Here is a 15,979-nt window from a genome sequence, read left to right on the forward strand (position 1 = left end):
TGGAAATGTTCCCCAAAAATCTAATTAATTTTGACTTTCTTCCTCTGCAATCATTTATTTGTCAAATATTTACTAATTATATACCTGCACTATTCACTCTAGTAGACTCAAAATCTAGTCTAAACAAGAGTAAAGATAGTCAAAAGATATTATTAAATGATTATTACAAAATGAATTTTGTGAAGGATTTTGCTATAATTTCTGGTGATTCTGCACTAAATGCCCATGGCAAATATGAATGGTAACGGCCTTTTTTTCAATAGGCACAGCCTTGTTTGTACAAAACCTCCAAGTTCACATATATTGCAAATTTTGCTAACTTCAATTGAGTATTTTCTACAGATTTTTTTTTAACTTTCCAAGGGAAAAAAAAATCCCAACCAGTCACTGATAACTCAATTATATGTTGTAGATTGCTTTAACCCTAAAGAGTACAAAGGACAGCCTTCAGCCCCTCAGAGTCCCAACATGTGTGGTTTCCTCCGCAAAAGAGTTTGGATCTTTGCCGAGGGGCACTGAGCCAATGAAAACCAAGTGGGTCTAAACCTAAAGTACTGCATTTTGACACTTATGTGCTACTGTGGAGTATCTTTAGCAATAGAGTGATTTATATAAATTGGAATGGTGGATACCTATATAACATAAATTATTACCTTTGCATACATAATCCCCTTATGAATTATACATTTTATAGAGATATAAAGAAATATCAGTTATGTAGATAACATCTAATTTCATAATGTATTCATACAACTTTATTTTAATAATATCATAAGATAAATTGATACTTCATAAACATTTACTTTTTAAAATATTAGCACATTTCATGCATGGAACATTGCCAAAGAGAGATTTGCTTAAAATAGTCACAGCAGGAAGTTACAAGAATTTATTTTAAGCAATGATCTAATACACACAGTTCAGATAAAGGGAACTTTTCTTCCAATCCCTGAAGGCAGAGAACAGAACAAGAACAAATTCCCTTAAAAGTATGAATTGCTTTTTGCTAGTATGGTAAAACTGAGACATATTTGGAAAAAATGCCTTTTAAGCGATGCAGCATTTCTTAAAGCAAAATTGCAAAGTTAGCTAAGATATTTTTCCTTGGCCACTTTCATAAAACACGTCATCCCCTGCTAAGATATTTACTGAAAATTAAGATGTTACTTGATGCCATCAATTGGCTCGTACTAGGAGTATGAGTATTTTTAAAAGAAATTCCTGAAGAAAAAAAACACAGCCTTAAGAAAAAAATGGAATGGAGCTATAATTTTAGATTAGAATGGAGGACAAACTTTCAAATTCTAGTACATAATCAACTGCTTATTTTATTTTATGTTAAACAATATCCAGGCTACCAGATAACTTTAATTTTTTTAAAGATAATCATATGAGGTTTTTAGTGTGTTTGGATTAACAGAAGTCAAAAACAATTGCTAGCAGTATTTTAGCCCTCATTTTTTCATCCAAAAACACAGATTACATGAAATGTATGTGTATACATTTGCAGAAATAATTTCTTTATTAAGTATGAGCCTTTATAAGAAATAACTCCTTTTCCTTTGGTAGGCCTTAAAAATGTGTGAAAGAATTACTTAAAAGTTAATTGACTAAAAACCAAATATCATTGTTCTATTTCAGAAGTGAAGTAATATTACTACATAAGAAGATAAATATTTTGTGTAGACTAAAGCCCTGAGAACAAATAATTCTAAAATAATTGAACAACTGATATTTGGCTATTAAATCTCACAATTAGAGGGTTAAAGTGGTCATTGTAGATTAATACTGTATGTAGCTTCAAAGTCCAAAGTCCTAGGATGGCCTATAAATAATTCTCTTTGAAGAAGAAGAACTCATTATTGGTAACTATTGAATTTAAACCGTGCAACTGCTCCTAATCTTTTTTTTCAATACTTCTGACAAAGATGGGTTAAAAAGACAATAGAAGATGTTTCAAAGATGCAGAAGAGATCTGATATTATGTAATCTTATCAGCCATTCAATCTCTGCCAGTCTTAGCATCTATCTCTGCTTGCATAGATATTGATATTTGCTAAAGTACTAGTTAATAGACAATGTCTAAAGTGTGGCACCCTTTCCTCCGGGTTTCACACTGGTGGTTGAAAATGTAGGACATAGTAGTAATTGCCTTAAGAATTTTAAAGTACTAGTGTATGTTTCTTTGTCATGGTGAGATTGTCTTAATGAACCCACAGTTGGGGAATTATTTATCTTTACTTGCTGAGGGTGATTGACTTGTAGGAGAAACCTGTTCAGATGTGAAATGAGAGTTCGGAAAAAGCAGTATGGTGTTTGTTATTATAGCCACATTATCATTTGAAAGTATGCTTATTTGTGAACTGAAAGTTAATAAAATTTAATTTTACAACTATTGTTAGGGTATAAATATTCATTCTTGATGTATAACTAATTTGTCATTTCTTCAGTCTCAAACTTTCCATTTCTATTATATGGCCTAGTGTATATTAACTAATTTTTGATGTTTTCATTTATATTTTCAAAGCTTTTATTATATTTATTCACTCTAAATAAAGAACATGCATATGTACTTAAATCCATAAAAATCCAGAATGTGTATCAGAGGCAATATATTCTTTATGCTGCTTTTTGACATGTATGTGATGCACTGCATTTGACACTGTGTCCCTTAAAACAAAGCAAAACAAAACGGGAGAAGAAGAGAGATGAAAATAAATGAATTTAACCAAATGTATATATAAATATACTGACCTTCTTAAAATTTTTGTTTAAGTCAACCAGACTGAGTAGAAAGATGTGGTCTTTGGCTCCCAAGAGCAGCCTGCCTCTTTCCTCATCTAAGAGAAGAGTTTGAAAATCCAGTCCTTCTGATGAACCCAAAAAGGGAATACAGCTATTTGAAAGCAGCAAGTCTATGGAAAGCAAAAAAAAAAAAGAAAGGAGAAAGAAAAAAGAAAGAAAGAAAGAAAGAAAGAGAAAGAAAGAGAAAGAAAGGAGAGAAAGAAGAAGAAAGAAAAAGAAAAGAAAGAGAGAAAAGGAAAGAAAAAGAAAGAAAGAAAAAAGAAAGAAAGAGAAAGAAAGAAAGAATTAGTAATAGGCAAAATATTTACTTGCCTAAATATACATATTGTCCCACTTTGTAAATGAATACATACAGCATAAAAGGGCCAATATAGCTATATGTTATTACAGTTTTCAACGTAATTATTTAGAAATAGATGTAATATATTATATTTGTACCTTAACACAATATTTATGTGTGAAAAACACACAGTATTAAAATGAATAAAAAACATGTAAATATACAAAAAATTAAATACGAAATATTTTACAACCCTGTGTTCACATTCTTAAATTATCATTTAAAGCATCTATATATATTAATATTTGCAAATCTATAAAATTAATTAATGTATACAAAGTAAACATCAAATCAAGTGTATCATAAATCTCTTAGCATTTTTTTCTACTTTTTAAAAAATACACTTTTTTTGGAGCGGTTTTAGGCTTATAGCAAAACTGAGAGGGAAATACAGAAATTTCCTGTATACTTCTTGCCCCACACATTCATAGCTTCTCCCATCATCAACATCCCCCACCTCAGTGTTATAATTATTACAATCAATAAAGCTACACTGGCACATATTAATCATCCAAACTTCATAGTTTAGGGTTTAATTTTGGTGTTGTATATTTTATATATTTCAACAAAGGAATGATGACGAGTATCAACCATTGTAGTATCATATAGACTACTTCCACTGCCTTAAAAATCGTCTGTGCTCCACCTATTCATCCTTCTCCCCCACCCCTCCCCGTGGCAATCACTAATTTTTTTACTGTCTCCAAAGTTTAGCTTGTTATAGGATGTCACATAGTTTAAACCATACATATGTTGCCTTTGCAGATTGGCTTCTTTCACTTAGTAATATGCATTTAAGTTTGCTCCATGTTTTCATGGCTTGATAGCTCATCCTTTATTAGTGCTAATATTTTATTGCCTGGATGTACCACAGTTTATTTAAATTTTCACCTACTGAAGGACATCTTCGTTGTTTCCAAGTTTTGGCAAGTATGAATAAAGCAGCCATAAACACCTGTGTGGAGGTTTTTGTGTGGACATAGTGATATGGTTTGGCTGTGTCCCCACCCAAATCTTATCTTGAACTGTAGCTTCCATGATTCCCAAATGTTGTGGGAGGGACCCGGTGGGAGATCATTGAATCATGGGGGTGGTTTCCCCATACTGTTCTCATGGTAGTGAATAAGTCTCATGAGAGCTGATGGTTTTATAAGGGGAAACCCCTTTCACTTGGCTCTCATTCTCTCTTGTCTGCCACCATGTAAGACAGGACTTTTGCCCTCTGCCATGATTGCGAGGCCTCAGCCATGTGGAACTGTGAGTCCATTATACTTCATTTTCTTTATAAATTACCTAATCTCAGGTATGTCTTTATCAGCAGTGTGAAAATGGACTAATACGCATAGTTTTCAACTTTGTTGAGTAAATATTATACTAAGGAGCATGACTATTGGGTCTTCTGTTTAGATTTGTGAGAAACTGCCAAATTGCCTTCCAAAGTGTCTATACCACTTTGCATTTCCACTAGCAATGAATCAGAATTTTTATTGCTCCCTATCTTCATTAGCATTTGGTGGTATCAGTGTTTTCGATTTTGGCCATTCCAATAGGTGTGTAGCAGTATCTTATTGTTTCAATTTGTATTTTGTTGATGCCATATGATATGGAGAATCTTTTCATATGCTTATTTGCCATCTGTATATCTTCCTTGGTGAGATGTCTGTTAAGGCCTTTTGTCCATTTTTAAAAATTAGGTTGTTAGTTTTCTTATCATTGAGTTTCAATAGTTCTTTGTATATTTTGGATTATAGTCTTTCATCAGATATATCTTTTGCAAATATTATCTCCAGTCTGCAGCTTGTCTTTGGCCCATCCTAATTTTGATAGTATTTAGATTGATGCCTGTGTTTGGAGAATTGAACTTTTTCTATTTCATATGTGCAGAAAGATGTAAAGAAAGAAACTGAATCCCAGAAAATGTACTCTGAAAGAGATATGACCCTGAACCAGTAATCCAGTAATGATATCAAAAATTTAATGCTAGAATAGACCTTGAAATTAAATTAATGCAAATGCATAGTTATACAAATGAAGCTCTTTAATCCTTTTCAGGTGAAGTCACATGCCCTAAAGTTACAAAACTACGTAGCAGCAAAGTTGATAATTGAATTGGAGTCTGCAGTGTTGATTTTTCTTTTTTTTTTTTGACACTTCTCTTTAGGTCCCAATTCTTTGTTTTATTTATAATTGTGATATGCACAGACTCCTATAAGTTATCCAAATCCTTTCACTAGATTTTACCTCAAGTACTTATGATATTATCTTATTTTTTAAATCCTAGAATACTGAATGCTAATAAGGTAATAATATTCATCATTTTATTAAAGCCCATTATATGCGATCTGACTTTTAACCAATTCATTATTTAAAAGTAGCCTATTATTAATTGATGAGAAAGATAAAAAGAGATAATGTCTAGGATATAGGCACTAAGGTAATTCTAAAAAGTATCATGGCAGTTCTAACCTCTGTAAAAATGATATTTGAGTCCCTTAAATATAATGGCCATATACTCCGTCTATCAACAATGGGCTTTATTATTATTTCATATTTTTTAGCATTTCCTTCCTTCTTTTTTTCTACTTTATAACGGTTAAATGTTATTTCTCTTAGTTTCTAAGCTGGGTTTTATCTTAGTTTTTTACAATGCAAAAGGCAGTATGCTGAAGAAGACATGATATTTGAAATCTCAAATGAGCGTGACTTTACTGAACATAAATGTCTTACTAACATTTATGGATCATGCTTTGTGTATTGGATAGAAGTCTGAAATTGATACTAATTATTTTTCTATTAAGCTAAATACAACTTCAATCATTTTTCAGACTAGAGACCCAATGGTGTAATATTTTTTAGCAGTTCCGAATGCAGGGATAATATCCAACAAATACGCCATACTGATTGTAAAGTAGAACTGAGAAGAATGGAACCAAGATAAAAGGTAAACGAATATAATCTAAAGCCTTAACAAGAAAATGCATTTCACACAAACCTTATTTCAATCAGGCAATTCTATGTCTTCCATGCAATTTCCCTTATTTAACAAAGACTGAAATCAGCAAAATCAAAAGTATGTAAAAGCATTCCCAGGGGTTTATTTTGACCCAACTAGTAGAGTAAGTAGTTTATATAATCGAAATCCTTATTGTTTCAAGTGTCTATGAATAATATTCAATTATTTTGAAACATGCATTGCATTGTTAATTACAAAATGAAATATTACTTCTCATAATGAGTAAGAATATGAATTTTAGGTTCAGGCCACAAGAGCATTATCCTGCCTCCCAACTCACTGGCTATGCAATCTAGAATGAGTCACTTAACCTCTCTGTGTCTCAGTTTACTCATCTGTAAAGTGAGGATAAAACCGGAAATGATGTGATAAGCCATGTTGGTGTGAGGAATAAATGAGTTAATGCATGATCAGCATTATGAATAGTGTCTGGCACATAGTAAGTGCTATGTATCTATCAGTCATTATAATAACAATGATGTATTTTTAAAAGTCTATACCAAATGTATAAAAAGGAAATCATAATATTTCCCAACTCATAATAGTTCTCATGATGATTCAAGGAGGTAATTTATATAAAGTTCTTAGAACCATGCTTGGTAGATAGGAAAAGTCAATAAATATTGTTTTGAGTATGATTATTAAACTCTACTTTGGGCCAAATAAGATATATTTAAAAAGCATGTATCTTATCTTCCATTAAATCAGAATTAGTAAGATAAGAACATCTCTGCATTTTTTATGATAATGGAATAATATTAAAATGCTATTAAATCCACAAATATTTATAAGCATTTAGTGTGTATTAAGTGTTGAGTATGGGGTTAAGGTCGTGAGATTAGTGAGCCTTGTCTGCAAGGGGCTCACAGATCAGTGTGGAAACAGTTATGTATATAAAACACAACATACGTGAAATAAATTCTAATAGAAGTATATATAAAATGTTAAACCTTTCAAATAATTAATTATACATCACCTTCTAAAAGGAGGTGATATTTGAGCACAGCCTTGAAAGACAGATAGAATTTTGAGAGGAAACACATAAAGAAAAATTTGTTCCAGACAGAATGAACACTAGGCTGTACAGGAGCACATGTTACTCCAGGTTGCACGTACATACTGCACTTCTACTATGTCTCCTACTCTGGAGTGTGACCTCTGTCAGGGCAAAGACCATGGTGTAATTATTTTGGAATTCCCAGCACCTAGCTCAGAGTCTGAGACAAATTCAGTGCTTAATAATTATTTGTACGACTGAGGAAATGTGCTCTGCTGAAATATAGGGACTATGTTGGGTGGAAATAAGTGAGACTAGACATAAAGCCAGCATCTAGATGATTACAGCCTATGATGGCAGGTTGAAGATTTTGGTTATTATGTAGGTGATTTGAAGCTACTAAAATGTTTTATTCAGAAAAGTGGCAACAACTATAGCTGAGTGTTACAAAGATAAGTCTGGCTAAATTATTCAAGTGGATGAGAATGGGGAAAGGTGGGGTCAGGAAGACTATCCAGAGGTTCTGAAACATGGTGAATCCCTGAATTATGGCAATGAGAGGAGGAAAATGTTTAAGAGCTGTTTATGTCATTTTTTTTGTCTTTACTTACACAGTGAGAAAAATAAATATAAAGTTGATATAGCCACTTGCTTTATTTTCTTTCATCATAACCAATTCTATGGGGTTTAGTTTCAAACCAACTTGACAAGAAAAAACAGCTGAAAAAACAGTGACTAACCTGGGGTATTATCATTTCCAAATGATTTAATATTGCCCTGTGACAATGCTAGCAGCAAAACGATTAAACATCCTTCAACAATTCATTGTAGCCAAATTAAATAATTAGATTTAGGCATTACATATTAAAATTTCTTAGGCTGACACACACATTATGAAAAGACTTTGGGACAGGGATTGGAACAAGTTCCCTCTTTTCCAACCAGCTTATCTTTCTTGTATTTCTGCCAAACCAAGCAAAGTCATTTTTGTTTCCACAGGATTATCAACCAAAACAGAAAAAAAATTGGTAATTTTAGAGCCTGTATCTTAACACGTAAAGCTAAGACACTCAGTGGATTTCATAAATCAGAAACGGATGCTGGCTCTGCTGGTTTCAAACTCATCAAAGTTGAATAATAATAATTTGGCAATCCACTTCAGAGCTTTTTTAAAAAAATTCTAAACTGGAAATTCTTGGGCATGCGATTTTTGAGATTGTCCATAGTTTTAAAGCTTTTTGGACAGGAACTTTGTTTTTTTATTTTTCCCCTTGGGTAAAAGGGTGAGTGTGTTGCTTCACACGTGCCATTGAGAGGAGGCCAGCTCTGTGCTTGGTTAAACAGCCCCACCCTTCCTCGGGATGTCAGCAGCACTTACCTCTAGGTCCTAAATGACTCCTTTGTTCTATCTCCCTAAACCTTTGACCTAATCCACCATAATTCTTCTTTTTCACTGTTCCTTTTAGCAGTGCATTCTCCTATTACCTTGTTCCCAGTTAACTAATCTTAATCACCCAGATGTTCAAATTCCCACTTTTGTTCTAGCAACACAGTTTTGGAAAAAACTACAATCTCATTATTTCCAAAATTAATGAAGCAAGGACACGATTTTTTATTTATCTACTTGCTTAAATATAGAGATCATTGCATATTACGGATTTTGATGGATGGATGACACAGAGAAGATGTTCTTGACCCAGTACCAGTAAACCACCATGGGACAATGAAATGGTTCCGAGGATCGAATTTCATATAAACAACATGAAATTTTCACGTTTGTATGTATGTGTGCATTTTTTGAAGAGTTTCTTCATTTGTCTTTATTAACACCTCTTGATATCTTACTGGAAGTCACAGGGAAAAATATATGTTTTCCACATGTAGTTAGTAATCATATTTAAAATAATTTCCGATTGCTAGCACAAGAAAGTGAGTCACTACCCTCCCAAAATGTGACTTTTGCAGGCAATGACTGACTCATCTAAGAACACCAGGTATCTGCACATGCTGGAAAGACATTGATTACAAGTTTGACACACTCCTGTCCTCATGGAACTCACAGCCTAGTGGAGAGAAAATGTTCATCCACAACAAAAATGAAAATATACTTGTGACAAAGGACAACCATATAACATAGTAGACCATTAAGCATCTCTAATAGTAAAATGGAAATATCTTTTTATCTATATTTCCTTTAGCAAGCCTAATAAAATGAATCTCCTAATTGATAGCCAGATGCTCTGCTATTTAAGGGGAAGGATAAGGATTAGGTAATCTCTGCTCTTATTTGAAATACTTTTGTTCTAAAAATAATTCTTTGTATCTCCCTTTTAGTGTCCCTTAATACAATTGTTCATTCAGCCTGGGGAAACATTTGACCCGATGGTCTATATTCTTCCTCTTCACCCCAGAAAGGAAGGGAGTGGTGAGTCATATTGAATCTAATAAATTTAGGATTAAGCAACACAGACTTCCTCAGTATTTGAGTGTTAAATGAACAAGATCCTATAACCTTGAAATCTTGCATTTATTGCCAGAGATCCCGAACTGGGTGGATTTGTCAGTTTCTCTCACGAGAAGACTACATAGATTAAAAAAAAAAAAGAAAAGAAAAGAAAAAAAAATGCTTCCCACATCCTTTAAAGAACATTTTATGAAAGACAGAAATTCATGGGGCTAAAAAGAAAATCAGCTTTGGAGAAGCTTAACTTCCAATGTATTCCAATCTAGCGAGTACAATTCCTCAGCAGAGAAACTTCACAACTAAAAATAGATCCAGATCAAAATACAGTCACCTTTCCCTGCCATCTCAGGATATTCAGCACAAATTATTGCCCTACCCACTTTTCTTTTTCCTTCAGGAAATAGCAGTTTTATCAGCAGGGCTATTCTCATGTTTCTTTAGTATAGTCAGATCTCCAATGTATTCTCTACAAAGCTGTGTAAATAAAAACGTTTCTCTTTAAGCCTTTCAGCATCCTTTCTATTTCTGCCTTCCCCCTAAATTCAGCATTTCTCCTCTGATCTCTAAAGTTCCAGGGCTTTTTATGCTGAGTTAGTATCAGAGCATCATTTCTATGGAGTGCCTTCAAAGCTTCTGCCCATAACTTCCAGAAATACTACAGCTTTTTGTCCAAGGCAAGGCATGGATTCTCTCTTAGATTTAACATTGGGAAAATTAGCTCATCTTAACTTGGCATCAGCTGACCTCCAATATGCTTTCTGAGGCTTGAGATCATGTGAAAACGTTCTGTTTATCAAGATAACTCATAATTCCCCTTTAGCAACACAAAAATACCTATGATTCTCCACTGTGTACATTTAGTCTCTAAAGCTAATTGTTCAAAGCATATAAAGAAAAAATATTAGTCAAATCTAAAAGCCCTACCAAAGACTGCTTCAAAATTGCAGGTGAATATTATGTTATTATTATGCTCTCTTAGATATCATTAAGCTATCCACACTAACCATTATTTCCTTGCAAATGCAAGTCCAAATCAGAAAGAACACAAACAAATCAAATTCTCTTGCTTTTCTGTGATGGAATGTTATAGATCATTCTGTTCATTGGTCTTAGAACATTACCTATATCAATAATAAAACAGATGATATCACATAGGGAAACATAAATTAGAAACAAATTAAGCTTATTATGTCATGGGGTCTGTGTTATTGCCAAGACAGGTTGTGGAGTAGGAGTGTGGCAATTACACATGGTCACATTTCTATCACATCCTTACTTTTAAATTACATTTTGTTCTTATTTGGCCAGCTTTCAATAGTGAATGCTTTATATAATCCATCATTGTGAGATTTATCATTTATAGTTAACGGAGTAAATTCATACTTTGAATGAGTCCTTTTAAATTTTCAAAAGCTTTGCTGGGATCTTTTTTCCTATTGACCTGTAAAAAAGTTAGTATTATAAATATCTAGTACATTTCCAGAAAAGCAATGTCAACGATGGAATAAACTTCCTGGAAAAAAGTTGAGAGTATCATTCTGAGCACGATTGATACTACTTTTACAATTGCTTCATAGCTTCCTTCAAGTTATTCAGAATTTCTCCTTCTTCAAGTTACAAAGAATGTTTAAAATTAAATGCCATGTCACACATATTTGGTATTTGTTTCAATCAAGTATATAAATTTAATGTAGAAAACATCGGAAGGTCTTAACTTAATACAACATCTATTATTGACTCCAAATAATAGACAAATACGACAATATGACAAGACAAATAATTCCTCAAACTAAGATCACTATAAATTAAGGAATAAAGCAAAAAGTTATGTGTGTAATATAAAACAGATAACATTATTTTATAACAATATTATTTTATAAAATTAATTCTATTAAAATCAAGTATATGTACATCAAAAAATAATGTTAAAAGGCATATGTGAAACTTCTCAATTTTGACAGTCACAGCTGAGATGTCTCATGCCATCTGTAGTAGTCTGACCTCAAGCTGCTGTGAAGAAATACCCGAGTCTGGGCAATTCATAAAGAAAAACTGGTTTAATTAACTCACAGTTCTGTGTGGCTGGGGAGGCCTCAGGAAACTTACAATCATGGTGGAAGCCACCTCTTCACAGGGCAGCAGGATGAAAAATGAGTGCAAGCAGGGGAAATGCCAGATGCCTATAAAACCATCAGACCTCATGACAACTCACTCACTATGAGCAGAACAGCATGGGGGAAACCGCCCTCATGATTCAATTACCTCCCACCAGATCCCTCACAGGACACATGGGGATTACGGGAACTACAATTCAAGGTGAGGTTTGGGTGGCAACACAGTCACACCATATCACCATTTGTATTTCCAAGACTTTGAATGTGTCTTCTCTTTTTCTTGGAAGCTGTTCAAATCACACCCTCTCTCTTGGTATTATGAAATTTAAAATAATTTGCCAGAATATATATGTGTGTGTGTATATATATGTAAAACTGATCATTGATCATTGCTCATACTGGGCACTCAGTGTGACATTTTATCTAAAATTCAATTTTCATAGATTCAAGAAAATTTCAGTTTGGCTTTTCATCTAAAACAAATAAATGTCAATCATCTGTGAGACTTTTCTCTAGGTTTTCTCCAGATGAAAGTTCTTAATCACTTGCCCAAGGAGCATCATCTGGTAAAGGTGTGCAGAGAATTTGCATCAGAACTTGCACATACACTTTCAAGAGGGAAATTTAAAAATATCATCATGTAATATTGTTCTCTTCGATTTCAGGTACTATTCAGCAGGTATAAGCAATGAGAAAATGCTTTCCATTTTTACATTATCTTCCTTAGTTTCTCTCCCATAAATTGTTAGTTCTCTGCTGATGACTTCAAAATACACACCCACAACCCCATCATCTCTCCCAAGTGTTGCAGTTTAGAATTTGCCACAGCTTGCTACGTATTGTCAATTTTTCCTCCAATCATCTGATCTCATTGATTTTAATGACTTCAATGAAATGATCTAATCCTCAGGCTCAACATTTCTGAATCACTTTTAGTTTTTCTTCCTTACTCTTCTTTCCTCTGTTTATATAATCCATCACTTTAAGTCTGTTTAACCCCCCTCACACAACATCCAGCTAAATTTAAAGCCTTATAGATTCTATCAAGCAAGTTTTCTATTCTCCGTTCTTGAATATATTTATTCCTACTGCCCGCCATATTACTACTTCTCTAAATTACTGTAACAGGTTCATAAATTATCTTTTGCTACACCTGCTCTCCCACCAGTCTCTCCCACGTGATGCTGCCTATTTCATTTTCCCCCAATCACAATTAAATTAGGTCAATTTCATGATGAAAATACTCCAATACCAACATATGCTTCATTGAATAAATTTTAAACTTCCTCCAGTGCTCAAAGTTCAATTTCATATCCAAATTCTTCTAAATAATTTTAAAATTTTGGTTTTATTTATACTATGGCACTGGTATTTTTGCAATTATTTTGTCTATTTATTTTGTCCCTTAAAAACACTAGAAGCCCTTGAAGATAAGAATAATGTCTAAATCATTTCTGTATTTCAACACCACCTCTTATACATAAGTCTAATAAAGCTTTAACTCACAATATTTTAAACTACTGATTTTTGTTTGCCTTGGTTTATCTACCTTTGATCTAAATCAGGATTTATTGCCATCTTATTAATAATTTAGAGAAGTTAATGTGCTATTTAGAGACCCAATTTTGATAATGCTTTGCAGTCACAAGGGGTTCCTTTTCTAATCTTCATATTCTCACATGAATCAGGGGGATCCCTAGAACATTACTTTTCAGGGTGTAACATGCATTCGAGGATTCTTGTTGAAATACAGATGTTTTTGTTTAGAAGTCACAGAGTATGTCTGAGATTCTGCATTTCAAACAAGATTTCAGATTTTGCTGATAACTACTGCAGCTTGAACCACACCTGGAGTAGAAAGGTTTAAAATACACTGTGCCCCTGTTATTCTCAGCTTGCCTGCATTAAAGAGCTGAATTCCTTCATTCTTCCTCACGCTAGAATTTCTCTCAAACCTTTACCTCATGGTGTGTGTTAATTTATGCAATGTGGCCACAGTATTTTTTTCTGTTACAATTCTAAATTGGTCAAATTTGTACATCCCTAACTAGCTTATTCCTTAATTGCTAGAAGTGATCAATGACCTGTTTAGTTTAAACCAATGATATATAAGCTTTTTCCCCTCAGCTTTTTTTTCATACAAAGAAGTGAAGTACAATAATTTAACATGCATTTACTTGGAAAAAAAGGTGTCAAGATGAGGACGCATTGTAGACTTTCATTTCAAATATCTTTGCTGTTATCTGTGGTAGCAAAAATTCTACCTAAGATGCTCAACTACAATTATATTCTTAAATACCTTAAATATTCTTCATATATTCCTTCAATTAATTAAAAACATGTATGGTCTGTCTTTGAAATCTGTCACAACCTCCATTTTGTGGTTTGTAACATCTGAGGAACTTTCCCATTTATTATTTAATTTGATCCCCAAGAAGAACTTAATTTCCAGATGAGAAAACCTAGACTCAGAAAGACAATTAATTATTCTAATGGTACATAGACTGTTCATGTCACAGAAAGAGCTCAAACCTATCTTTATCTTCTAATTCTAAGCCCCATCACCCATTACAGCTATATTTTATATTTTAATGTTTAGCATTACTTAGATAAACAAGATTCTTTTTCAAAAGTTCTCTACTTATATTTCCACTGAATATTCCGACAGGTTCACTTCTATTGCTTCTTCTACTTCACCACTCCATCGGGATTACTGAAGTATTTATCTTAATTTCCAAACTGTTTCTGGCTCACTGTGGCTTTAGTCAAATAAACCCCTTTATGACCATCTTTATAAATAAAAAGGACTTTCGTTCTAATTTACGCCTCTTTTGAATTAGTTGGATTAAAGCAGTATGTTTAAAGGATTATTACAAAAATGCAAACTGTATATTACTAGTTCTTAAGAAATCAGAGAAGTGTTTTTCAAATCTTCTGTTTAAAAAAGACCTAAGGACATTATTTTTAAAACTGTCATTGAATTTATATTCATACACATGATTGGAAAAATCTCACTGTGAAAATTCCTTTAATAAGGCTCAAGAAATTAGAGACAAATTTAGGGAAGTTGAATTATGAAATGAGCAGTTGCACATAAAAACTTTTGCTCCTCAATAGTTTATAGAATAGTAAACCAATTGCTTACAAGATCTATTCAAAAAGAGTTTTCCACCAAAAGATAGTTGACTGGATTTTATCCCAATAAAAATTGCCTTTAGACAAACCATGCCTTTTCTAAAATTATTTCCACATTTATGCAAAAACAAAGACACAACCCAAGTGCCTCAAGGCTGAGCTCTCTTTTACCCTGCTAGGAGAACATAGATGATCACTGTAGCCCTTAGTGATTTTTATGTATCTTCTTAATTCCAGGAAGGCTTCTTGTATGTTTTCATGGCAATAGTGCATCATATATTATCTTATATTATTTTGTCACTTCCACCACTCTGTGAAGCTCCATAGACCAATAATGTTTAGAGCAATGTTCCATATACAATGTTAAATGGATTGCAATTATTATCATATAAAGGGGTTGCATACAGGTAAGTTGTATTAATAATACAAACACAATTTTACTAAAAAAGAGTGGGCTTAGATCTAACATCAGTTTTTTAAATTATCTACTTATGTGACCCTAGCATTATTATTTAATCTTTCTGGATTTCTGTTTCCAAATCTTTACATATTAATCTCCTAAACATATATAGTGCCTACAGCCTGTATCATATCATACTTAAACATTCCTCCTTGAAAACTTTTTTATGTTTAACCTAGCTTTCCTTCTAGATAACAGTTGCAACTGATAATGAACAAGATGCATTTATTATGCAAAATAAGCCACTTTTATTAATACATGTTCTAAATGTACCCTGTTTTTAGGAAAAATAATCTCATCAATACTGTCTTCAATAAGGTGTAGATTATCCGGCATGTCTCCTGTATCACCAATTATTCTTCTTCTAGATTATTTCAATTAAAATACAAATATGCTGTTATTTCTTGCATTAAAACAAGTCTCTTGATCTCTTTGCTTCTCCAGCTAATGCCTATATCACAATTGTCAAAAATTTCCTTAAGAGAATTATCTATAGTCAATGTCTCCAGTCCCATGCTCTCAAGAATCCATCCTAATCGGGCTTTGGCTGGCACACTCACACGCTGCTTTTATCAAAGTCAACAGTGAGCTCTGTTAAATTTAATGTTACTTTTTAGTTGTCATCTCTCTAGACATATTAGCTGACTTTGA

At 33.0% G+C, this 15,979-nt stretch overlaps 1 protein-coding gene across 3 annotated transcripts in view; it reads right to left on the reverse strand.

Moving 5' to 3' along the window:
- SEMA3D (semaphorin 3D) overlaps nt 1–15,979 on the reverse strand; it is a 190,985-nt gene that overhangs the window by 99,185 nt on the left and 75,821 nt on the right. For all 3 annotated transcript variants that reach the window (XM_016957662.4, XM_016957660.4, XM_063815433.1), the window contains one exon: nt 2,755–2,915. In XM_016957662.4, coding sequence (XP_016813151.1) covers nt 2,755–2,915 — 161 coding nt within the window. The remainder of the gene's footprint in view (nt 1–2,754; nt 2,916–15,979) is intronic.

The sequence above is a fragment of the Pan troglodytes genome, chromosome 6 (assembly GCF_028858775.2).
Source record: "Pan troglodytes isolate AG18354 chromosome 6, NHGRI_mPanTro3-v2.0_pri, whole genome shotgun sequence".
NCBI classification, from domain to species: Eukaryota; Metazoa; Chordata; class Mammalia; order Primates; family Hominidae; genus Pan; species Pan troglodytes.